This window comes from Acomys minous, assembly GCF_964271855.1.
Source record: "Acomys minous genome assembly, chromosome: 10".
Classification (NCBI taxonomy): Eukaryota; Metazoa; Chordata; class Mammalia; order Rodentia; family Muridae; genus Acomys; species Acomys minous.
In genome coordinates, this window is record NC_140491.1 from 104,652,646 (window position 1) to 104,676,875 (window position 24,230).

The window sequence follows — 24,230 nt, forward strand, 5'->3', positions numbered from 1 at the left end:
CACACTCATGACTCAAGTGTGAAATTTCTTGAATCATTCTAAATGTACTTATTTGGTTTTTTGTTTGTTTGTTTGTTTGTTTTTCAAGACAGGGTTTCTCTGTGTAGCCTTGGCTGTCCTGCACTCGCTTTGTAGACCAGGCTGGCCTCGAACTCACAGCGATCCGCCTGCCTCTGCCTCCCAAGTGCTGGGATTAAAGGCGTGCGCCATCACGCCTGGCAAGTGTACTTATTTCTTAACTCTAGGACTTCATGAAACTAGTTTTAAAAACTGGTCTACAAAGCAAGTCTAGGACAGCCAGGGCTGTTATACAGAGAAACCCTGGCGGGGATGGGGGTGACTGGCTTGTTTGTAACCCCAGCCCTGGGGAGGCTAGAGGCAGAGGCTTAGAATTCGGGATCAACCTGGGTTAGTCTGGCGCTGACTCCAAAGCAAATGTCATCATCATCACCATCAGCAGCACTTTGTTAGATTTTGAAGTCTAGGCCAGTTTGTGCTTCAGAGAAAGATCCTATCGGGAACTAAGAAACTGTATGGTTTTTTCCAGAACGACAACACAATGCAAGTCAAATACATTATTGAAAAAGACCAAGTGTGGAGACGCATGCACTTCCAGCAGAGGCAGGTGGCTCTGAGTTCGAGGCCTGCCTGCTTTACAGAGAGAGTTCCAGGACAGTCAGGAAACGCGCGCGCGCGCACGCGCACACGCACACACACGCACACACGCACGCACCCTGTCCCAATTAAAAAAAAAAAAAAAGTTAAGCACTACGTAAGGAAGAAGGGAAGACTTCAAGATACTCTCCGGAAGTACTAAAAAGCGGACGTCTCAACAAACCCACTTCCTGTGATCCCTTAACATTCTACTGGGCGATTTAACAATTTCTTAGGCAAGAGGGCGGGACGCCGAGGATTGTGGGAGGCCGCCGCTACAGAGCATGCGCCGCGAGTCGCGCCGGACGAGGGAGCCCCGCGGCCACGCCCACCTTCCCGCAAGGACTGCCGGGAGAGCCCCCATCTTTAAGCGCGTTCGCCTGGCCCGCGGGCGCTCGGAAGTCCAGGCGTCTCTGTCGTTGTTCTTGAAGCTGTGGTGACTGTGGGCTCCGAATCTTTGAGGTGGGCTGCGAGGAGGCTGAGGGGACGGTACAGAGGATTGTGCTCTGCGTAGGCCTCGCCTTCCTCGGCCGCGCCGCGTGGCCCGCGGCCCCTGGCGCGGTGTGCGCTAGGCTGCGGCCCGAGGGGGCGCGGGCCTCGGTGAGGCCGCGGAGCGGGCCCTGCCAGAAACGCGGGCGCCCGGGGCTTCCCACGTGGCAAGGGGCCCTGGCGGCTCGGTGTGGGAGGACGCGGCTCCGGCGGGGCCTCACGGCGTCCTTTCGGCTTGTTGTTTGCACCTCCTTCCGGCCTGGGCGAAGGCGGATGCTCCGGGCGTTTACGTTTCTGGGGTGGTCGGTGCGGCCTAAGCGCTGCGGGGCTCTGTGGAGACTGACTGGGGGCCAGACCGGGTGGAGACCGCAGTTACAGCCCCAGCGTCGCCTTGTATGTAGGAATTGCCGTTCACCCCCTTCAGGGCTGCTTCTGTGTGAAACGGTTCCAAAATTGGGTAGGCCACAGAAGTCTCGTAGGGGCTAAAATAGGTCGGGTTTTGCCATTGTTTGCTTTGTAAAGGAACCTAGGTCTCCGTGTAATGTGATTGCTCAGGGTGGTTGACAAACCTGTACCTGAGACAGTGAATCCTTAAGTACGTTGTGTAGATTCCCCATGACAAGACCTTTAGTAGGTCTTCAGGTGATAAACTAGCATTTTGAGCAGTGTCTCTAAGAAATGTACCAACAGTAGCATCACTGTAGTCAACTGCTGCAGATATTTTTGATGAGCCCCTACACTGTTCGTATGATGTGGTGGCTGGGTGGTTTATTAAAGCCCTGAAAGCTAGTGAGTTGTAAGTCAGAAGATTAGTTTGTGCTCTCTGTCCCTCTCCTCTCAAGGCTTCCTGTTTGTGATTTCACGCAAACCAATAAATATCACATTCTCTATTTCAGGATTGCTCTCAGGCTGTGGAACAGGAAACAGGTTATAGAGTTAGCCAAATGAATTAGTGTAGTAGGCACATCCTCCTCTCCAGCACCCCCAGTTGAAAAAATTTTGTGTCTCCTTGCTCTCAATTCCCGTTTTTCTTTTATATAGTGACTAACCTCCATAACTTCTGAATTATCTTTTTCATTTTTGCCAGTAATGAGTTTTTGGTAGTCAGCTGTGACTAATTTGTAAAGAAATGTAAACTACATCAAAGAAATGGCACTGAGAGCTATAGGGACATACTGACAGACTATAATACTGATCTTTTTAAAGCTAGAAATGGTTGAGAAATGTTTAAGTGGACAGTTTTCTCTCTGAAGCTTTTCTTAGCAACTACAGGAAGAGTTTTGTTACAAATTAGGCTCGTGCTTTATTGAAAGGTATAACAGGTTGTTTACCTTGATTTTTTTCCATCCATAAGCCAAAGTGTTGTTTTGCTGAGCTGTATGAGAATTCTTAGGGAGACAACCAATAAGATTAGAAGTTCTTAAAATTAAACAAGAGTGACATCATTTTTAATTGTTCTTTCTTGTCTTGGCTTAATAATAATAATAATAATAATAATAACAACAACCACCTCTTTCTACCAGTGTGAGAAATTTTACAGATAGCCACAATGGCTGAAAATGGAGATAATGAAAAAATGGCTGCTCTGGAAGCCAAAATCTGTCATCAAATTGAGGTATGATTCTTCTGTTGTTAAGTTGGGAAACTAAGTTCCTTCAAAGGAAATGTAGAACCTTCAGATGAAAACAGAACATCTAATGTCAATATATGGGCTTATTCAAACACCTGTCTTAGCTTTGATTCTTGGAGTTAATGTGAATGTATTCATGTTATTGGGATTGAGTTAGGAGACTCAAGAATTACAGTCATTCCAAAGTTAATACTGGAGACTAGTGATGTTTTATTTTTGAGAGAGTCTCATTTCCCAAGTCTATATAATAGAGGTAATATTTGAAGGTGGAAAATTAATGATGTACCTAATAGCTAATAAGCTACCATAAAATTCCTTGGTACAGAGCTTCTGGTCAAATAATAGTTAGTTCTGTCCAGTTAGTTCTTTTTAAAAAGTTAGCATAGCTTTAACAAAGAATGTATTTTCAAGTCCCCTTAGCTTTTCAAATTTAGCTTTAGATTGAAGTGTTAGCAGTAATAATAGTGGCTGTATGGGAAATTGTTTTCATGTAATGAAATTACCGTTTATTGTGTGTTCTTGTTTTACATGTCTTAGCTGTTTTGTTTTTGTTATAGCTTGGGCCACTTTGCCATTTAAATTGTCCTGCTTTATTTTTCTTTGTTCTTATTTTTTTCCACTTAGTACTGGAGATCAAACTCAGGAAGCTCGAGGGAGGCATGCTAGGCAGTCATTCAGTGAGCTGTTTGCAGTCTACATTTCCAGCTTTTTGGTTTTTTTTTTTATGATTTATTTTTATTTTATATGCATTGGTATATATGCTTGCAACTGTGTGAGGGTGTCAGATCCCTTGGACCTGGAATTAAAGACAGTTGTGAGCTTCCATGTGGGTGTTGAAAATTGAACATGGGTCCTCTGAAAAATCATCTAGTGCTTTTAACCACGGAGCCATTTCTCTCCAGCCCCTGCTGTTCGGTTTGTTGAAAAATTTTTAAAAAGTGTTTTCTTAATATTTTCAGAGACACTGATTATCTATTGTTTAATCTTAGAACAATAACAAAGGTGTTATAGAAAATAATAATGTTCCTCCCGTAACCTGAAATTTCTTGAGATAAAAACTTGTCATATTCCATGTTTAAAATACATTGTTTTTAATTTACTTTATGTGTATAGATGTTTTGCCTGCTTGTACGTTTGGGCACCATGTGCATGCCTGGTGCCCAGAGAAGCCAGAAGTGGGCATTGGATCCCCTAGGACTGGAGTTACAGATGGTTATAAGCCCCCATGTGGGAATTGAACCTGGTTCCTCTTGAAGAGGATTCAGTGCTCTTAACCTCTGAGCCACCTCTTCAGACTCTTAATTTAAAAAAAAAAGGGTAGTATGAAGTTGACAGAAAAAGTACCCAGAGACAGATTTCCTAAACATCCCCAACCAGACAATTTTGAAAAAAAATTTCTCCTTCCCCCACTAAACATGAGATAATGTTTTTAGGGAGTAATATTTTATGTAACCGGGCCTACTGCCTGCTTGATCCTTCCTGTCCTTTTCTGTCTCTCCCTCCCCTCTCTTTCTTTTCTGTCTGCCTGTCTTTCTGAAATCGAAGTCTCATTATGCATCCCTAGTTGTCTGATTGTCCTGGGAAATCATTATATAAACCAGGCTGGCCTCAAAACTCAGAGATCAGCTTGCCTCTGCTTCTCAAGTACCAAGATTAAAGAGCATGTGCCATCAAACCTAGCACTCCCCCCCCCCTCCCCCCCATCTCTGTGTATCCTTGCCTGCTCTAGACTTTGTAAACCAAGGTGGCCTTGAACTCAGAGATCTCCTTGCTTCTGCCTCCCCGAGTGCTGGGATTATAGGTGTGGGCCACTGTGCGTCTGTGTTTGTCTGCGTATGGGTATGTGCCTCTCAGAGGCCAGAGGTGTCTCCTGTAGTTGGAGTTGCTGTTGCTTATGAGCCATCTGACTAACAGTTTTAGGAACCTAACTCAGGTTTATTGTGTGTTTGTTTTGCTTCTGTTTTATATCTCTTAGAGAGCTATTTTGTGTTTGTTTTAGCTTGTGCCACTTTGCCATCTCTCTAACTCTTCTGTGCCAGTTAGGAGGACGTACAATGGCTTGAACTATGTATGTTTTATGTTAGTTTAGTTTTTGAGGTACGGTTTCACTATGTAGTGCCTGCTGCCTGGAATGTAAAGTGGCTGACTTTGGTGGTACATGTTTTTAATCTCAGAACCTTGGGAGGTAGAAGCAGGTGGATCTCTTGAGTTTTAAGAACCTTTGCTTCAAATTCCTAAATGTGGAGGTCACTGGACATGAACCTCCTGGCTTCCTTCTTAATTTATACAATGAATATGTCATCCTTTTTCTTTTATGTTGCTTCCGACATTACAAGTAGTCACTATTTTAATTTTATGTGCATTGGTGTTTTGCCTGTATGGATATCTGTGAGGGCATCAGATCCCTTGGAACTGGGGTTACAGACAGGTGTGAACTGCCATGTGGTTGCTGGGAATTGAACCGGGAGTCCTCTGCAAGAGCAGCCAGTGCTCTTAACCACTGAGCCATCTTTCCAGCAACCCCCATCCCCACCCCAAATAGTCTTTCTTGGGTCTTTTATTTTTTCCTTGTAGTATAGAGATTGAATTCAACTTCTCAATCTATTTTTTCCACATTGACTAGAAAAGAAGTTTTTAAAATGTATTAGAGCTATAATTATATTTTTGACTTTCTATTTCTAGTAACACATTTATTAAACTGGTTCACTATCATTTAGTCTCTTTATGTGTGTTATATGCATTTTATTATAGTCTACTAGGAGAAGATTTTTTTAAGGTCTTTTAAGTTCTGATACACTTTTAAAGTGTAAAAATAAGCCAAGCATGGTGGCGTACACTTTTAATCCCAGCATTGGGGATACAGAGATAGGTGGATCTCTCTGAGTTGAAGGACAGCCAGGGCTGTTACAGAGAAACCCTGTCTTAAAAACAACTAAAAATAAATAAAGTGTAAAAATAGTTATCAGAAAATTCCATGATTGAACTCAGTGCTATAAATGCTCTAACTTATGAAATATAATTATTCACAGTATTATTTTGGAGACTTCAATTTGCCACGAGACAAGTTTTTAAAAGAACAGATCAAATTGGATGAAGGCTGGGTACCTTTGGAAATAATGATAAAATTTAACAGGTAAGACTTGTTTGTTTGTTTGTTTATCTATTTCCTATTTCTGGGGATAATACCCAGGAACAAGTGCTTCCATTGAACTACACTATTATGAGGGCTAATAAACACAAAATCTTCAAAAAGTTATTTAAGTTTTCTGTTACTGTTAAGAACTACTACTAAGCCTGCTTTTATAACGTTTTTTGTATGTACTCTTCAGGCTAAACCGGCTGACAACAGACTTTAATGTAATTGTGCAAGCACTGAACAAATCTAAGGCAAAACTCATGGAAGTGAGTGCAGACAAAACTAAAATCCGAAGATCTCCCAGCAGACCCCTCCCTGAAGTGACGGATGAGTATAAGAATGATGTAAAAAACAGATCTGTTTATATTGTAAGTAGGTCTTCTGTGCATTTCGTATTACCTAAATTTAGATGGAAAAACATGGGGTGAAAGAATAAATGCTCAGGAACCACATTTGGCTAATTGGTGCTTTTTGCCAGTGTACTTCTAAGCTTTATCATTGTTAATGCTAAATTGTTAATTCTCTTGTTAAACCCTGTCCTATTAATAGCTGGGTTCTATAGTAATTTTCATTAGCACATTAGTTTCTAAACACATAATGGAAAGCTTTAAACACAAGAAAGTAGATTGAATAGTGTTAAGTACCATTGCCAAACGTCAACAGTTCTTAACGTGTAAATAATCCTTTGTCTCTGCTCCAGCTGAGTTATTTTGGAGCAAATCTCAGGTGAATCACCTTATTGCACTCGAGAATAAGGTTGTTAAACAATTAAGAGAACGGGGAGAAATATACTTAAAACTCTGGCTTCCTTTTGAGACAAGATAAATCAGTTTATTCTGGGGAGAGTTGTTCACCCAAGAGTCATTATTTGTACTTCTTTTTCCACTTTTTACAGAAAGGCTTCCCAACTGATGCAACCCTTGATGACATAAAAGAGTGGCTCGACGATAAAGGCCAAATACTGAATATTCAGATGAGAAGAACGTTGCACAAAACATTTAAGGTATGATTATTTGATATGGACTTTCTACTTGTGAAATACAGCTTTAAAGAAACTTTTTCTGTCCTTTTATAGGGGTCAATATTTGCTGTGTTTGATAGTATTCAGTCTGCAAAGAAGTTTGTGGACACCCCTGGCCAGAAGTACAAAGACACAAGCCTGCTAATACTCTTTAAGTAAGTCTTTTCACTTGTTTCTCAGGCCATGATATTGTTTGGAATTCATAAAATGGGGTAAGATATAAACAGCATCCCATGTACAGTTAATATTATTTTCAGTATGCTCCTAAATAGTGTTTGTTCAGTGGCAGTTTATAATAGTCTTTTGAGAACATGAGAGTGTTTTTAGAACCCTTTCTAAGCTGGAGGTGCATGGGTGCCAGCCATAGTGTATATGTGGTCATAGAGCAACTTTATTCAGTTCTCTCCTGCTACTTACATGGAGTCCAATGATTGAACTCAGGTCATCAGTCTTGTGCAGCAAGTGTTTTTTCTTACTTATGGGTGGATCCTTAGAATCAAACTTGGATTGTAAGGCTGAGCAGCAGGTCATTTACACGATGAGCCATCACTCTAGCCCTATTAATACCTTTTCATTATTAGTGACTAGTGAGAAAATTTGTTTTAGTATTTATTTGCATCTAAAATTTAGATAATCAAGCAAAATATAGATAACCAGAATGCTGAAATGTTTGGTTTTCATATTTGGTCATTTTTTTGGTTTGTATAAACATGTTTTAACATACATGTAGTATAAAGATTTGAGGCTTGGACCACATTCTTGTATGTCAAAACAAAAGATAGTATGGCAGGCCAGACATGCATCAGAGGTTAAGAGTACTGATTATGGGACTAGAGAGATGGCTCAGTGGTTAAGAGCACTATCTGCTCTTCCAGAGGTCCTGAGTTCAATTCCCAGTTCCCAGCAACCACATGGTGGCTCATAACCATCTATAATGTGTTCTTATACCCTCTTCTGGCCAACAGGTGTACATGCAGATACACAAAATTAATAAATAAATTATTTAAAAAAAAAGGACCCAGATTTGATTCCCAGCACCCATATTCAATTGCCCATAACTCTACTCTTTATAACACCCTCTTCAGATCTCAGGTATCAGGCATGCATGAGATACACAGGTATACACAAGAGCAAAACACCCATACACATAAAATAAAAACTTTTTTTAAAAAGTGAGGACAGGCTCCCTGTGCATGCATGGTAGCTGTGCTTGCCTTTAATTTCAGTGCTCAGGAGGCAGAGGTAGGCAGATCTCTTTGTCTTTGTGAGCTTAGCCTCTGTTTTGTGTTCTTTAGGGAAGATTACTTTGCAAAAAAAAATGAAGAAAGAAAGCAGAGCAAAGTGGAAGCTAAATTAAAGGCGAAACAGTAAGTGTTGAATTCTTATGATATATTAAAATTCCTTAATGCTTTGACAAGTTTAACTAGTGGTTCTGGGATAAGCTGATGAGCTTTGAAATGAGTGGTAATGGGTCTGTCTTTATTGGTAATGAAAATTGGCCTCATGATACCTTGATAACCTGGAGGCCATATTGCTGGTGCTGTATGATCAAAAAAGAATCTAAGGACTTGCTTTGGTGATTAAGTGGGTTGGTGATAAGGTTATGTAGTTAAATTTAAACACATTATAATCACAACACATTTATTTTTAGAGAACATGAAGGAAGACACAAGTCAGGAAGTACCGAAACAGTAAGTATTGATAACTAAAAGACAAGATAATTTGTCTTTTAGCTTTTTTAGCAAGCTTTTTTAGCAAGGTAGAATATGTGCACATTGTGTACACTATTGTACACCACTGCTGTTGTGTACAGGTCAGAGGCCACCATGTGTAACCCAGGGATTACACTCAGGACGTCAGCCTTGGCAACAAGCACCTTTACCTGCTGACCAATCTTGCTGGCCCCTAAATTGTATTCATTTATATAGAGATAAGGTCTCCCCATGTTGATCTGGCTGACCTAGAATTGACTGTGTAGATCAGTTAGGCCTCAGACTTGGAGAGGTTGACCTGTTTCTGCCTCCCAATTGCTGGCATTAAAGAAAGGCAGACCATGTCCTGCTAGAATAACTGTGTATGGACTTCTTACAGATTGTGTGTAAGTAGCTGGGCGTGGTGGCGCACGCCTTTAATCCCAGCACTCGGGAGGCAGAGGCAGGTGGATCGCTGTGAGTTTGAGGCCAGCCTGGTCTACAAATTGAGTCCGGGACAGCCAAGGCTACACAGAGTAACCATATCTTGAAAACAAACAAACAAAACAACAACAACAAAAAAACCAGACTGTGTGTAAGTGACCGTAGAAGTGTCATTGCAATATTGACACGCAAATAATATTTGGAATTATTACTTACTATTAAACCATCACCTGTAAAAGAAACTAAAGAAAAGCCATTGTAAAATAGGACAGCAGAGAAGAATACACCACGTGGCTGCATTTAAAAAAAATCACTGATGTCTCTTTCCTTATGTAGGTATAGAATGGTGTGAGGCATTTTGTAAGGTTGTACTTAAGAAAATCTTTTGTTGTTTTTGTATATTTTTATAGAGAGCTCTAGAAGGAAAGATGGGATGCCTACTGAAGTTTTCAGGTGACTTGGATGACCAGACTTGTAGAGAAGATTTACACATGCTTTTCTCAAATCATGGTGAAATAAAATGGATTGACTTTGTCAGAGGAGCAAAAGAGGTTTGGAAATATCTGTGTCCTTATTAGCAACCAGTTATAAGTCTATAGAATGTTGTCTGATAGAAGAAAAATTTATTAGGAAGCACTAGTTTTTTATAAATAAAGCATGTTGATTAAAATAGTTCCTATTTAGTCACTTATTTTGTCTTTAGTCCTTGTACTGAATGTGCTGTCTTTTTTTTTTTAAACAAATACCCAATCCTACTGATAACCCAAAAATGATAGGATTTTTTCCCCCCAAAGTAGTATAAACTGGTATTGGTGGTTGAAGTTTACTTTTAAAGCATCCTTCCTAGTATGCAGTAAAATGCATTGAAAATATCAATAACAGTTACAATAGGTTGTGTGGAGGTGGGGGGAGTAAAGAAATTATAAGGCTACAAACAGAAGAGTGAAACATTCATTTTTCTCTTTGATGTGTAGGGAATAATTCTCTTTAAAGAAAAAGCTAAGGAAGCACTTGAGAAGGCCAGAAGTGCACATAATGGTAACCTACAGTTAAGGAACAAAAAGGTGACTTGGAAAGTACTAGAAGGACATGTGGAAAAAGAGGCAATGAAAAAAATCATGGATGATCAGCAAGAATCCCTAAACAAATGGAAGTCAAAAGGAGGAGGTCATTCTCATTTTTCATCAATAGTTGGTTGTTTTACCTCATCTTTACTTGAGTAAAAATCTTAGTTTTTTTCTGATGAAGTTCTCGATCCTGTTTATACAGGCCGCAGATTTAAAGGAAAAGGGAAGGGAACCAGACCTGGCTATGGTGGGCCACCCAAAGGAAGAGGACACTTTCAGGGAAGAAGACCAAGATTCGATGATGATGATCGTCATCATCGTCGTGGTTCAGGTTAGTATTTTCCAAGTCCTTTCGGGAGAGAAATCTTCTATTTGGAAAGTTTTCTTCTCTGTGTAAGCGCTACTCTTTTTTTCTTTTTTTAAGATTTATTTGTTTATTTATTTTTTACAATATTTTCTCTGCATGTGTTCCTGCAAGCCAGAAGAGGATACCAGATCTCATTATAGACGGTTGTGAGCCACCATGTGGTTGCTGGGAATTGAACTCAGGACCTCTGGAAGAGCAGCCAGTGTTCTTAACCTCTGAGCCCATCTCTTCAGCCCCAAGTGATATTCTTGAATTAGTACCAGCTTCCTTGTTTACGTTTTTTAACAAGTAAGAGGGTGGTTGAAAGATGTCTTTAGAGAGCAAAAAGTCTGTACTCAGGGGAAAACCTTTTTTCCTTGAAGGGAAGTTTCTAAAAAGAATTTTTTTAAGGAAGCTATTAGTTGGGCGTGAGGGCCCACACCTTCAGTCCCAGCACTCTGTGAGTTTGAGGCCAACCTGGTTTACAAAACAAGTCCAGGACAGCCAAGGCTACGCAGAAACCCTGTCTCAAGTTTAAAAACAAACAAATGAAAAGAAGCTGTTATTACTAATTGTACCCAATATTAATAGAGCAGTGCTGACGTTAATTTAACAAAATTTATTTGTAATTCTATAGGACCAATGAAAAGAGCAAGAGATGGAAGAGACAGAGAAGAGCCGGCGTCAAAGCATAAGAAAAGAGAGAATGGTGCTAGAGACAAGTAGTTTAATAAGCAACATTTTTATTCATCTTAGTTAGATTTTAAGCTGCTTTTTGTCTTCGGAAGCTTTTAAAAAGAAAAGCGAATTAGGTCCACTTCAATGTCCACCTGTATAAAAGGAAAATTTTTTTCGTTTGACTTGTCTTCTTTTTGTTGTTATCCAAATGGAAGTTTTTTAAAATGTATAGTTGTGTTTGTGTTGGGATGATTCAAATATGGAGAGGAAGCCTCTTCCTCCCTTAATTGCCTTTGTAATAAGAGAATGTATTAGTACACACTGTAAAATACATGCTGTATAAAAATAGCCAACAGTTGACTTCTTCTTAATGCTTTGTTCTTAAACCTTAGCACAAGAGTTGGACCTAGAACGCTGACTGCTGTGCGTGGCCCTGCCCATAATGACTTAGTCTAACTGCTCAGACTGCCTTTCTCTTTACCCACTAACTCGGCAAGAGTGGAACTAACCAGTACAAGGCTTTTGAATACAAATGTACATAGGCTGCAATTGGGGAACTTACTGATTTCTTTTTATGAAAGTTGTATAATGCTGGCAGGTCATATCGAAGCTCTGTAAAACAAGCCAAACATTTACTTTAAAAATTTTAAATGCTGAGCCGGGCATGGTGGCGGCAGACAACTTTAATCCTAGCACTCGGGAGGCAGAGGCAGGCGGATCGCTGTGAGTTGGAGGCCAGCCTGGTCTACAAAGTGAGTCCAGGACAGCCAAGGCTACACAGAGAAACCCTGTCTCAAAAACAAAACAAAAAACAAAAAAATAGGATGTAAATAGCTGATAATATCATCATATCCAGGCTTATTTCAAAAATTTCCTATCCGTTTTTAGTAATGGCAAGTCCTAGTTATTTTTTCCACTAATAAAAAAATAAAAGCCCGTTTTTCATATTCCTTCCTAATTTATAATATAAATTCTCAAGAACTTTTACTGTTGACCAGTGATAGAAGGATGAAGAGTCTACTCTCTCATATCTTCCCATAGGCCACAGCATTCCTACAGTGTGTGATCAGTGCACCTGGCAATCCTGAGTGGAGCCTATAATTCTGTTTTAGGTTCCAGTTAAAGCTGATGGTCTTAAAACGACTTTCGGAGTATCAAATGTTTGGCTTAGTATAATATTGGGACTATTATAAAGTGCTCTATATTGAGTTCTGTTACAGAAATTATGTTTGGGCTGACAACACTTCATACAATAAGACAGGTAGATACTTTTAACACTACAGGCCCAATTCATGGTAAACTGATCATATAAAAAGTAAAATGGCAGCATGGTGCTTTTAAACCACAGCATTCAGGAAGCAAAGGCAGGCAGAACTCTTGAACAAGGCCTGGTTGCATAGTTCTAGGATAACCAGAGCTATACAGAGAGACCATGCCTCAAAATGAAAAAGGCTGTTCACTGCCCATTTTCCCTGTCTTTTATTATTACTGACCCCAGTGCCTTGTGCATGCCAAGGAAGCACACTACTACATTCCCAGTCTTTGTTGGACTGTGGATTTCAAACTTCTCAAAGTTACCAGATGACATCTACCTTCTGATGGTTTTTCTATTGTGATGTTGGCAAACTTACTCAATTTAGTAAAAGGGGGAAAAGGCATCTCTTTCTAATTACAATGTAGATGTTTATATTGTCTTCCCTCCCCCCTCCCAAAAACAACGAACTCATACTGGTGGTATTAAGCTGTATATCAGGCATAAATTGCTGGCATTTTCAAATACTGGATTTCATACCAGTCCTACTGTGTTCAGACCTGTGTTTTCACTCACTGAGGATAGTAGTCTTCTGCTCAGCTAGCTCCTGGTATGACCAAGTATCTACATGCCATCGCTTTTTTTTTTTTTTGCTTTGGTGATTTTTTGTTTGTTTCTTATTTTCCCAGACAGTGTTTCTCTTTGTAGCTTTGGCTGTCCTGCCTCTGCCTCCTGAGTTCTGGGGTTACAGGCATGTGCTACATTGGCCAGCTATTCTTTATTTTTTTTAAGTTTATTATTTTTTAATGTATTGAGTGCTCTGTCCTGTCTGCATGTACACCTGCATGCCGGGAGAGGGCACTAGATGGTAATGAACCACCATGTGGTTGCTCGGGAATTGAACTCAGGACCTCTCACCAGCCCCACCACTACATTTTTTTAAGGCAATGCAGGGCCCATGTGGGGATGTTTCAGGAGCATAAGCCTTAAACCCAGCATGTGGGAGGCAGAGGCAGGCAGATATTTGAATTTGAGGCCAGCCTGTAAGAAAATGCATTAAAAGAGCCAAAGGAATTCAAACCTTGGTAAATGTTTACTGCATTTCCAACCAGCTACCAAACTTGATAACATTCCGTAATATTTTTTCAAGCCAGGTATGGTGGTGCACACCTTTAATTCCAGCACTCGGGAGGCAGAGGCAGGTGGGTGGCTGAGAGTTGGAGGCCAGCCTAGTCTACAAAGTGAGTCTAGGATAACCATTGCTACACAGAGAAACCCTGTCTCGAGAAAACAAAAACGGAGTATTTTTTTCAATACTTTAAAGGCTGGCCAGTGAGGCATGGTGGTACATGTCTGTAATCCTAGCAGTCAGGAGGCAGAAGCAGGCAGATCTCTTTGAGTTTGTGGCCAGCCTGGTCTACAGAGAGTTCCAGGACAGCCGAGGATACACAGAGAAACCTTGTTTGAGAAACAAAAAACAAAAACCCAAAGAAAGCCTTAGGCTGGCCTCTTGCCCTTTTAAGTAAATATGGCTGAGATTTAGCTTACCTGCAATAATTTCTATCTTGACTTTCCATTCTGCAGCTTTCTTCTGAATATGCTAAGGACAAATAATATTTTCATATGAGTTGATGTTTAGATAACTTTTAAACTGCTAATGTTTGAGGTTAAAATTTCAAGTTTTTCAATAAAAATTAGAAAACAAAGCCAGGCGTGGTGGCACAGGGTCATGAACCATCATGTGGTTGTTTGTAAATTGAACTAAGGACATCTCATGGGCCTCACCATTACATTTTACAAGAAAATGCAGGACCAGATGGGGGTGTATCAGGGGCACACGCCTTTAATCCCAGCACTTGGGAGGCAGAGGCAGGCCCAGGACAGCCTTGGCTGTTACATAGAGAAACCTTATCTTGGAAAAAAAAAAAAAAGCAGGTGGATCACTGAGTTCAAGGCCAGTGTGGTCTACAAAGCCAGAGGCAAGGTTACACAGAGAAACCCTGCCTCAAAAAACAAAAACAAAAAAAAACCCCGCAGGATTCTTCCAACAGTATTTTGAGTCTAGGACAGCCATGGCTACACAGAGAAACCCTGTCTCAAAAAACGAAAAGAAAAAGAAAAGAAAGAAAAAAGAAACTCAGGCCTAGCTTGGTAGCGCACGCTTTTAATCCCAGCACTTGGGAGGCTGAAGCAGATGGTCAATAGAGTTCGAGGCCAGCCTGGTCTACGAAGCAAGTCCAGGACAGCCAAGGCTACACAGAGAAGTCCTGTCTCGAAAATCCAACAAAACAACAAAGAACTGAGAGGCAGGCCCACTTGAGTCTTAGTTTGAGGCCAGTCTGGTCTACAAAGCCAGTGCAAGACAGCCGGGGCTACACAGAAAAATCTTGTCTTGATAAACCAGAAAGGAAAATGGATAAATTCACCAAAATCCATAATCTACAGAATGTAGCTTTATTTCACTAGCTAGTAACAGCTATCCTGGGACTATTTGGCAGAGATCTATGTCAGCAGGCAATTCAGTGGCAGGGCGGTAGAGAAGAGCACCGTCTGGAACCTGCCTTTGGAACTGCAGGCTACTACTTAGCACCTAAAGCAAGTAGCCCTGGAGAAAGAAGTCGGCCTGCCTCACTTTAAGGTTAAGACCACAAATGCTTCCTGTCCAAGGGGACAGAAGAGGAATGCTGGGGCTTGCTGGCTTCCAGGTTCATAGAGAGATCTGCTTGAAAGGAGGAGGAAGTGAGGGCGGTGAAGTGTTCACTTCCGGCCTCCATGCATAAATAGCTGTGATGTTCTCCTCCCTTTCCACACAGATACATAAAACCTTAAACAGTTCTTTTAAAAAAAAAAAATCACAAAAACTGTTGAATTTCTGTAGGATACACACACAAATGATATAACTCCAAGGAATTTCAGGATCCTTGGCAAATTTGTGAGAAATAGATTGTGACATTCATTGAGTGCTAAGGCTGGTGAGATTGGATTCTATAGTAGCATATGGTTTGGTATGGTAGAGATCTGAAGGAATGAGGGGGATAAAAGCCCAAAGAGCTGTCCCAGGCTTCCCTAGTCCACTGCTGTGCTGTGTCTGTGAGCAGACAACCAAGTTCCCCCCATGCTGATTATGAACAGTACTTCATTATAGTCTATAGCTAAGGCCCCTGGGGTAAGCCAGGGACAGTGTTGTTGAAGGGAAGTTACAGGCTTTACCACCGGCATATCTATACCATACAGGAAAGGACTCTCAATATTTGAAGAAAATTCATTCCTCCTTCCCAGTGTACACAGTACTCACCAGATCAGTCACTGAAATTAGTTTCTTTTCTAAGGAAATATTTTTCCGCTAAGTTAATTAAATTAATAAAATCTAACAAAGAAATGCTGATAATTCTTTTCCCTCCCCCTCCACTAGTATATTGGCAATACCACTCAGCAAAGAGGAAAGATAATAAATTGTATTTATTTTAAGATTTTTCTTTGTGTAACATGTGCCTGGTGCCCTCAGAAAACAGAAGGGGGACTGGATTGAACCCACATCCTCCGCAAAAGTAGCTAGTATCTCTAACCACTGAGCCTTCTCTCTTGCCCTTCTAGTTTGTGTGTGTGTGTGTATCACATGTACATGTGGGCACACATGCAGGTTTGTTCAGAGGCCAGAGCCATCAGATCCTCTGGAGTACAAACTGGTGTGAGCTGCCAATGCAGCAAGCACTCCTAACCACTGAGTCCCCTCTCCAGCCCAATCACGGTTCATTCTGATTGTCAGTCTGATACACTCAAGAATCCCTAGGTAAGAGGCAAGCAAGGGATATCTCATATCGCGGTTGTATGTGGGTGATTTTTTTTTCTTTTTGATTTACTCATTATATTTTACTCCAGTATTTTGCCTGCATGTATGTCTGTATACCATGTGTATTCTTGGTGCCCTGGGTCAGGAGAAGACATCAAATTCCCTGGAACTGGAGTTACGGATGGTTGAGAGCCACCACATGGGTGCTGGGAACTGAGCCTGGGTCCTCTGCAAAAGCAACAAGTGCTCTTAAGCTCTGAGGTACCTCTCTAGCTCCCAGGGTGATTTGTTGCTCATGTTAATTAATGTGAGAAGAAAGACAACACCCTTTGAGCATCACCGTTTTCTGGGGTTCCGCCCTGGGTAAATGTAGAGAGCAAGCTGAGCACTGCAAGCAAGCATGCATGCATGCATTCTTCCTGCCTTGACTTCATGCTTTGATGGACTGGAACTGTGAGCTAAAATAAACCTTTTCTCACCTAAGTTCCTTTTGGTCAGGCTATTTTAATCACAGAAACAGAACAATACAGGGACTGAATACAGGTCGACTGGCTTGGTGGCAAGCACCTTTACTGGCTGAGTCATTTTATTGAACTACTTAACATGTTTTGAGACAAGGTCTAGCATGTATCCCAGGCTGCTTTGAAACTCCTATGCCTTCACTTCCTGAGCACTGGAATTACAGGTGTGCACCACCTCATCTGGTTTACGGTCTGATGAGATCTGATGTATACAAGGCTGGCCTTTGAGCTTCAATTTATCCTCCTGCATTTACCTCCCACGTGCTGGAACCACAAGCAGGTACCAACAAGTAATTTTATACCTTTTTTTTTCTTTTCTGAGACAGTTTCTGTATGTAGCCTTGGCTATCCTAGACTTGCTTTGTACAGCAGGGTGGTCTTGAACATACAGATTCTGCCTGCCTCTGCCTCCCGAGTTTTATAGGTAAGTGCTACCACTGCCCAGCTGCAATTTTATATGTTTAAAGGGGCTATTAAATTACTGTATACCCAGATTTTATTCCTTTGACTGCCTGGACTTTTTTCTTTTTGCTGTGTATGCCTATATGTCCATGTGTAAGTACATGGCATGGAGAGATTAGGTTGATACTTGGTGTCCTCTTATCATTTTTGAGACAACAGTAGGTGAAGACAAGGAATGTGGGGAGATGGCTCAGCAGTTAAGAGTACTTATTGCTCTTCAGAGGACGCTGGTTCAATTCCCAGCGCCCTTGGCAGATCAAAACTGTCTGTAACTCCAGTCGTGGGGATCTGATGACTTCTGATCTCCTTGGGCAATAGGCAAAACATTCCTCATACACATAAAATTAACAAAGCCAAATCTTTAGATATACAATTTAAGGTAAGATTAGTAGAGAGCCACTAGCAATTAGATATGCCAGACGTGGACCTAATGTTTCATAAATATTAACTGATTTAATCCAGACCTGTTCCTAGTTCCTAAGAATACACGGTTAAGGAAGGGCTGTGCATGGTCTGGACCTCAGCCCCTCACAGATATAGCTGATGAACCCCAGGCTTCACGTGGGTCCCCTAGGAAGGGGAGAGGGGCTGTCTCTGACATGGACTCTGTTGCTTGCTTTTTGGCCACCCTCGCCAGGCCACAGGGGACGACTTGGTGCAACTTGGTGAGCTGGGGCAGGGGGGCTCCCCTTTTCTGAGGAGTAGAAGGGGAGGGGGAGGGTAGGACCAGGAGAGGAGGGAGGGGGCTGTGATCTGGATGGAAAGTGAATAAGTAAATTAGGGTCATATAGATAATTCTGAAGCCCAAGTGCCTTGACCAGGGTAACAGCTAAGATGGAGCTGACTTTATAATGTTATCCAGGACAGGCTGGGTATAGAATCATTATGCTATAGTAACAGTCACATATTTACTCACTGCAGTTTTCTAAAATACATCATTTCATGATTATTATATGTGCTACATGCTTGCAGAAGAATAATAGTTTTTTTCTTTTTTTGTAACACTCATATATTTGATGTGTAGCCTAATGTTCACAGCACACACATGGGTTCTAGAGATCTGGTTTGAGTCATCTTACTTGACAGAAAGCCCCAGTCCCTTATTCCCTGGGCCATCTCACCAGCCTAGAATAGGTGGACTCTGAACTCAGACTTAATTTTCTTTAGACCACGTTTTTGAAAATCAGCCATTGGACGAGTAAGATGGCTCAGTGGGTAAAGGTCACTTGCTGCGCAGCCTGATGGATCTGAGTTTGGTCCCTGAGATCCTCATGGTGAAGTGAACTGATTGCTGAAGGTTGACCTCTGACCTCCGCATGTATGCCGGGACACATGCATGTTCACACATATACATGAAAATCAGTCAGTAAGTAAAAGTAATAAAAAGCAAAATAAAAATAACAATTTTGTTGTTGTTGTTGTTTTCCAAGACAAGGTTTCTCTGTGTAGTGCTGGCTGTCCTCAAATTCAGAGATCTGCCTGCCTGTCTCTTGGAGTACTGGGATTAACAATGTAGGCCACCCCTGCCCACTAAAAATAATATTACTCTGATTTAGGCTTACTTCTCTAGTTGAGGATTTGTGTAAAGAATATACCGCTGTTCTTGCCAGTCCTAAAGCAGTCTTCAGAAAAGCCATGTCTGTCCCTGTAAGGAGTAAAAAAAGAAAATTCCTATTTATATTATATATTTCTTAGCAGAGAAGATTAAATGAATAGGATCAAGTAGCATTTCTCCAAATTCTAAAATTTCTAAATCAAATTCTTCAAAAAGGAGACAAGTAAGCCAGGTACAGCGGTGGTGGCATATGAGAGGCAGAGGCACTCAAATCTCTGAGTTTGAGGCCAGCCTGGTCTACAGAGTGCGTTCCAGGGCTACACAGAGACATGCAGTCCCAACAACATAATAATAAGGGTACAAATAAAATATTCAGAACAATGGCTGGAGCTGGAACAATGAGTGAGGAGTTAGGAGCACTTCCTGCTGTTCCTAAGGACTTGTGTTCAGTTCCAGCACCGTTACGATGGCTCACAACCACAATTCCAGCTCCCAGCTGCTAGGTATCTGACCCATGACCTCAAGCACACACAAAGTTACAAACATAGGCTAAACCCTCATAGACAGATCAATTCTTTAGAAAAAAAAATGTATGGGCTGGAGAGATGGCTCGGTGATTAAGAGCACTGTCTGCTCTTCCACTGTTCCCAACAACCACATGGTGGCTCGCAACCATCTGTTATCTAGCTGATGCCCTCTTCTGGTACCAGGTGTACATTCAGACAGAGTACTCGTATATATTAAATAAATCTTTTTTTCAAATAGGATTAATTTAAGCTGAGCGTGGTAGTACACGCCTTTAATCCCAGAAGTCAGGAAGCAGAGACAGGCGGATCTCTGTGAGTTCGAGGCCAGCCTGGTCTACAAAGCGAGTTGAGGACAGTCAAGGCTACACAGAGAGACCCTGTCTGGAAAAACCAAAAATCCAAAAACAAAAAACCAACCAAACAAACAAACAAAAAGGACAAGAAAATAAGAAATTTAAACAAAACCATAGGCAGCTTAAGTCCATTCTCTAGATGCTCCTCTCGAGGACCTAAGCTCGGTGGTGAGTCACAACCTTGCCTCTTTGGGTACTGGACACATATAATTCAATGACATGTAGAAAAAAAAATCTATATACAAAATACGAATAAATCGCAAGCTGTGTGGCATAAACCTTAAACTCCAACACTCCGAAGGCAGAGCCTAGAGTAGCTAGGTCTACATCCAGCAAAGCCAGAGCTACATCAGATCCATCTCAAATAAATAAATATTTTTTAAAAATCTAATGAAAGCAAAATCAAAGCTGTTTTGGTTTAAATATATATATAGCTAATTTTAGTATTTGAAGTGACTCAGAAAGGAGAGACTGGAGAATGCAAAGTATCCCAAATAATCCTGGTGCTGTGGGGGAGGTTAAAGTGTGTGTTTTTGCCCTTTTCTTTATCCTATCTTGCCCATAGCACACACAAAAACAATCACAGAAAATCCCTGTGGGATACTTTGGAGCTCTAAGGCATTGATAACAAGTTCTAGCAGCTGAGAGTACTCTGTTTAGTGGCAGAGAGCATGTGCTCAGCATGGGAGAGCCCCGGGTCAGTCCCTGGGGTCCCCTCAACAACAACAACAACAACAACAAAAAACAATGAAAAATCCAGAAGAATAAAATGTTTTAAAAGTTTCATAAGCAGGCTAGGTGTGGTGGCGCATGCCTTTAACCCCAGCACTCGAGGCAGGTGGATCAATCACTGTGAGTTCAAGTCCAGCCTGGTCTACAGAGTGAGTCCAGGACAGCCAAGGCTACACAGAGAAACCCTGTCTCAAAAAAAAAAAGTTTCCTAAGCAAGGTGCAGTGGTGGCAGACGCCTTAAATCCCAGCACTTGGGAGGCAGAGGCAGGTGGTCTCTGTGAGTTCCACACCCAGGGCTACACAAAGAAACCCTGTCTCCGAACAAAACAAAACAAAACAAACAACAACAACAACAGCAAAAGAAGTTTCATAAGCATTGGGGGATGATCAAATCATTCCAGTTATTAATCAGAAATTATAAGAATATATAGGGCCTAGGTGAGAAAAGGGAGGGAGGGTGGGAACAGGAAGATAAGGGCATTACAATTAGGATATAATGTGAATAAATTATAATGAAAAAATTTAAAAGACGATTCAATTCTCCAATAGATGATCACATGTGAGTTATAATAATTATAAAGGCGACTGCTGATTTAATGAACAGTACTAATAACAATGACTTAACCCAGATCGCTGCTCTATCAATACACTAACATGCTGTACTCTTGTTACTAACCTTTATTATTTTTGGTCCCAAAGGGAGGGTTCATAATTACTGTATCAAATAGCTTGGACATTCTGTCGGATAACGAGTGCACATCACACTGAATCATATCAACATTCGCTAACTCAAACTCTTCCACGTTCCTATCAAAGATGTCCAGGGCATCTTCATCTATGTCAAATCCAACACACAACCTACAAATATAAAATATAAGACCACTTACAGGTTCCTGGCAAAGAAACAACAGTAGTTATTTTACCATGTATTTTTCAACCCATTAACAGAATAAGATTGAGTGCTGTTTTCAACTGCATGACTTCCCAGCCTGGCAGGGACTGGAAACTCAGGTTTGTATAAAGGGATAATTGCTGTTACCAAAAATTTGATTTCTTTCTTGTAAGTAAAGTTTTTGGTGTTCAGCCTATTCAAAATGTACTCTATTAAATTTCTGATCCCCTCATCCTACTGGTAGAGTCCCATGAATATGTGCAATTGATCCTATATACATTTAACGAAGCCACACATATCCAAATAGTAAAAAAAGATCACTTACCCAGCTCCTAAGATTGCAGCCCCGATGCTTAGTACTCCACAACCACATCCTAGATCTGCGACCATTTTATTTTCAATGTCATCATATGTATTATGGATTGTATAGAGCATGCATGCTAAAAACAGCAAAAACCAAATAGAAGCACATTGGGGAATAAGTTAGCAAACTTACTATTACAATCTAATGCAAAGGGCTCTAAAATAATATGCATGCCCCCAGCATGTATATCCACATTTTTTTGTTTCCCAGTTTATTTTTTAAAGATACAATGTAGTAATTTGTTATTTTGGAAGAGGCAACAAAACAACAAAAAATAACATACACCAGTATTTCTGCTGAATGCCAAGACTGACAAAACTGTTCAGAACAATTGCTCTACAAAGCTGCATAGATGCAGTTTTTCCTTTAATGCTGAAATATTATTATGAGAGATTAAGTTTTATGAGCTATAGGCGTGGTGGCCTACACATGTAATCCCAGCACTCGGGAAGCAGAGGCAGACATATAGCTGTGAGTTTGAAGGACAGCCTGGTCTACAAAGCAAGCCCATGACAAGCCAGGGCTACACAGAGGAACCCTGTCTCAAAAAAAAAAAAAAAAAAAAAACAAATATAATTTTTGTTTAGCCTTGGCTGTCCTCCCTCCAACTCACAATGATCCACCTGCCTCTGCCTCTGCCTCCTGAGAGCTGGGATTAAAGGCGAATGAACATGAAATAAGTCACTCATTCTAGGTGAAAATATAAGGTTAGTAACCCTCGATTACATCTCCAAAACTATTTTGAAATTTTACTCATCTGGGGCTGGTAACATGGCTCTCAGAGGGTAAAAGTGCTCCCATGACAAGCCTAAGAACCCATATGGTGGAAGTAAAGTAACTACCACAAGTTTTCCTTAGACCTCTGATTGAGGGCAGAGACTTGGGGCACCATCCCATAAACAAATAAACATCTGGAATTTAAATAATAAAAGGACACAGAACTTACTTGCAGTATGTTTATCATTAGAATACAGGTATCACAAATGTCATCGACACACACAATGTAGACTGAGATTTTTCAAATTTATTTTTATGTGTATAAGAGCTGCCATGTGCGTACTGGGAATCGAACCCAGATCCTTGGGAAGAGCAGCTGGTGCTCCTAACTGCTGAGCCTTCTCCCCACCCAAACTAAAGAAAGAAGATCAATAGATACAGATATTCATAATCTACAACAGAGATCTGAGAACAGAACAAGCGGTGAGGACATCAGTAGCTGAGATCACAGAGGGGTCTCAAATACAAGACACACGAATGCACAGTATGGTAAACATGGAACGAAACCACCAAGTTTTCCTTGTGCACATTTGAACCCAAGGAGGACTGCTAGCCAGCGCTAGCGTCTGAGGACGCAGAATGTTTGCAGCACACAATCCTATAGGGCTGGAGAGCTGGCTCATTGGGTAAGAGCACTTTCTCCTCCTGCAGAGGACCTGGGGTCGATTCCCAGCACCCACACTTGAGTTCACAATGGCCTGTAACTCCAGTTCCAGGGTATCTGAAACCCTCACACCAACACACATAAAAGAAAATGAAATATTTTATTGGCAGCTTAGAAACAGCAGCTCTTTTGGAAATGAAAATGTTTCCCAAGCAAAGACATTTTGCTAAGTGTTCCCTGCTACTCTGCTAACAGGTTTGACCCATGACTGGCTTCTGCTGTGTTCTTTGCTACACTCTCAGCATTAATCTTTGGTGAAAGAGGCAAGTTGTTAAAAAAGGAAAGCATCCTCCACTTCCCACAAGCATGTAGCTCTGGTTTCTGGAACCTGTCTCCAGGGCAGAGAGACATAACAGGAATCTCTGTCCTTGATTCGGTACGAAATTTGTCCCTATTAGGCAAATATTTAGTGAGCCCCTAACTGGTACCAAGGGTTTCTAGGCACTGAAAATTCAGGTGTTTCCAAGAAGGCTAGCAAATGCCTTGCTCCTGAGAGTTTACAGTTGTGGTGAGAGAAACAAAAAACTAAAAGCTGTTCGACAATGCTAATGGACACTCAGAAAACCACGAAAAAGGCAGTGTGATTGGGTGGGCGTGTCTGCATGTTGCCATGTCCTAAACCTACTTAAGCTCATGTGGCGTTTCTCTCGCACATCGTTACCTCCAAATCACTGCTGATTTTCCTGACCTGGACAGGAAGAGCCCAGAAGTGGGCGGGATGATGGAGCCGCCCTACCTGCAATGTGCGGCCTGGTGGGATACTGTTCTAGAAGTATCTTGGGCTTCTGGAATCCATCCACTTCTTGCAGGCGGCTCTCCAGCTCCTTAAGCCTTAACTTCTTCATGCTTTTCTCTTTCAGTTTTCGGCTTCCAGGATTTAACAAGCACAGGAGCTGCAGGCAGGTCTGCCTGCCCGGAAACTCTCCAGCGGTCCAGGCTGTGGGGTGCGTGGGTAGCTGACTACTTAGGATTCAGCTAAGGAATCCCCACACGCCTCGCGGGGACTGCAGTTCAGGGCACCTAGGAAATCTAGAAACAACCGCCAAACTCGAACGCACGCTCGATAGAGCGCCCTTACCCCATCATCCCGCAGCGCCGGAAGCGCCGGAAGCGCCGGAAGCGCCGGAAGCGCATGCGTGCACTCCGCCCGGAACCGAGTTGCAGCCTCTGCTAAGCGCCAGCGTT

General features: G+C 41.5%; 2 protein-coding genes and 1 long non-coding RNA gene across 5 annotated transcripts; 1 reads left to right on the forward strand and 2 right to left on the reverse strand.

The window, feature by feature from the left end:
- The first annotated feature begins 957 nt into the window (after nucleotides 1–957).
- On the forward strand, nucleotides 958–11,504 carry SSB (small RNA binding exonuclease protection factor La). The gene is made up of 12 exons (XM_084799471.1): nucleotides 958–1,116; nucleotides 2,667–2,758; nucleotides 5,803–5,906; nucleotides 6,103–6,277; nucleotides 6,805–6,912; nucleotides 6,985–7,085; nucleotides 8,226–8,297; nucleotides 8,582–8,621; nucleotides 9,476–9,616; nucleotides 10,040–10,232; nucleotides 10,335–10,463; nucleotides 11,116–11,504. The coding sequence occupies exons 2-12, from the start codon at nucleotides 2,693–2,695 to the stop codon at nucleotides 11,202–11,204; spliced, it is 1,218 nt and encodes a 405-aa protein (XP_084655597.1). The 5' UTR covers nucleotides 958–1,116; nucleotides 2,667–2,692; the 3' UTR covers nucleotides 11,205–11,504.
- METTL5 (methyltransferase 5, N6-adenosine) lies at nucleotides 11,202–24,146 on the reverse strand. 3 transcript variants are annotated; one of them, XM_084799486.1, is made up of 7 exons: nucleotides 23,782–24,146; nucleotides 21,566–21,680; nucleotides 21,025–21,206; nucleotides 18,744–18,826; nucleotides 13,957–14,008; nucleotides 11,719–11,768; nucleotides 11,202–11,447 (listed from the first exon to the last, which is right to left on the reverse strand). In XM_084799486.1, the coding sequence occupies exons 1-7, from the start codon at nucleotides 23,888–23,890 to the stop codon at nucleotides 11,376–11,378; spliced, it is 663 nt and encodes a 220-aa protein (XP_084655612.1). In that variant the 5' UTR covers nucleotides 23,891–24,146; the 3' UTR covers nucleotides 11,202–11,375. The 3 variants fall into 3 exon arrangements, with proteins under 3 accessions (XP_084655612.1, XP_084655613.1, XP_084655614.1); XM_084799487.1 differs by having other exon boundaries at nucleotides 11,202–11,308; nucleotides 23,782–24,145; XM_084799488.1 differs by lacking the exon at nucleotides 11,719–11,768.
- LOC311607603 lies at nucleotides 15,850–18,737 on the reverse strand. Its single transcript, XR_014782654.1, has 2 exons — nucleotides 17,986–18,737; nucleotides 15,850–16,941 (listed from the first exon to the last, which is right to left on the reverse strand). It is a non-coding gene; the product is annotated as an uncharacterized lncRNA (long non-coding RNA).
- Nucleotides 24,147–24,230: the final 84 nt, after the last annotated feature.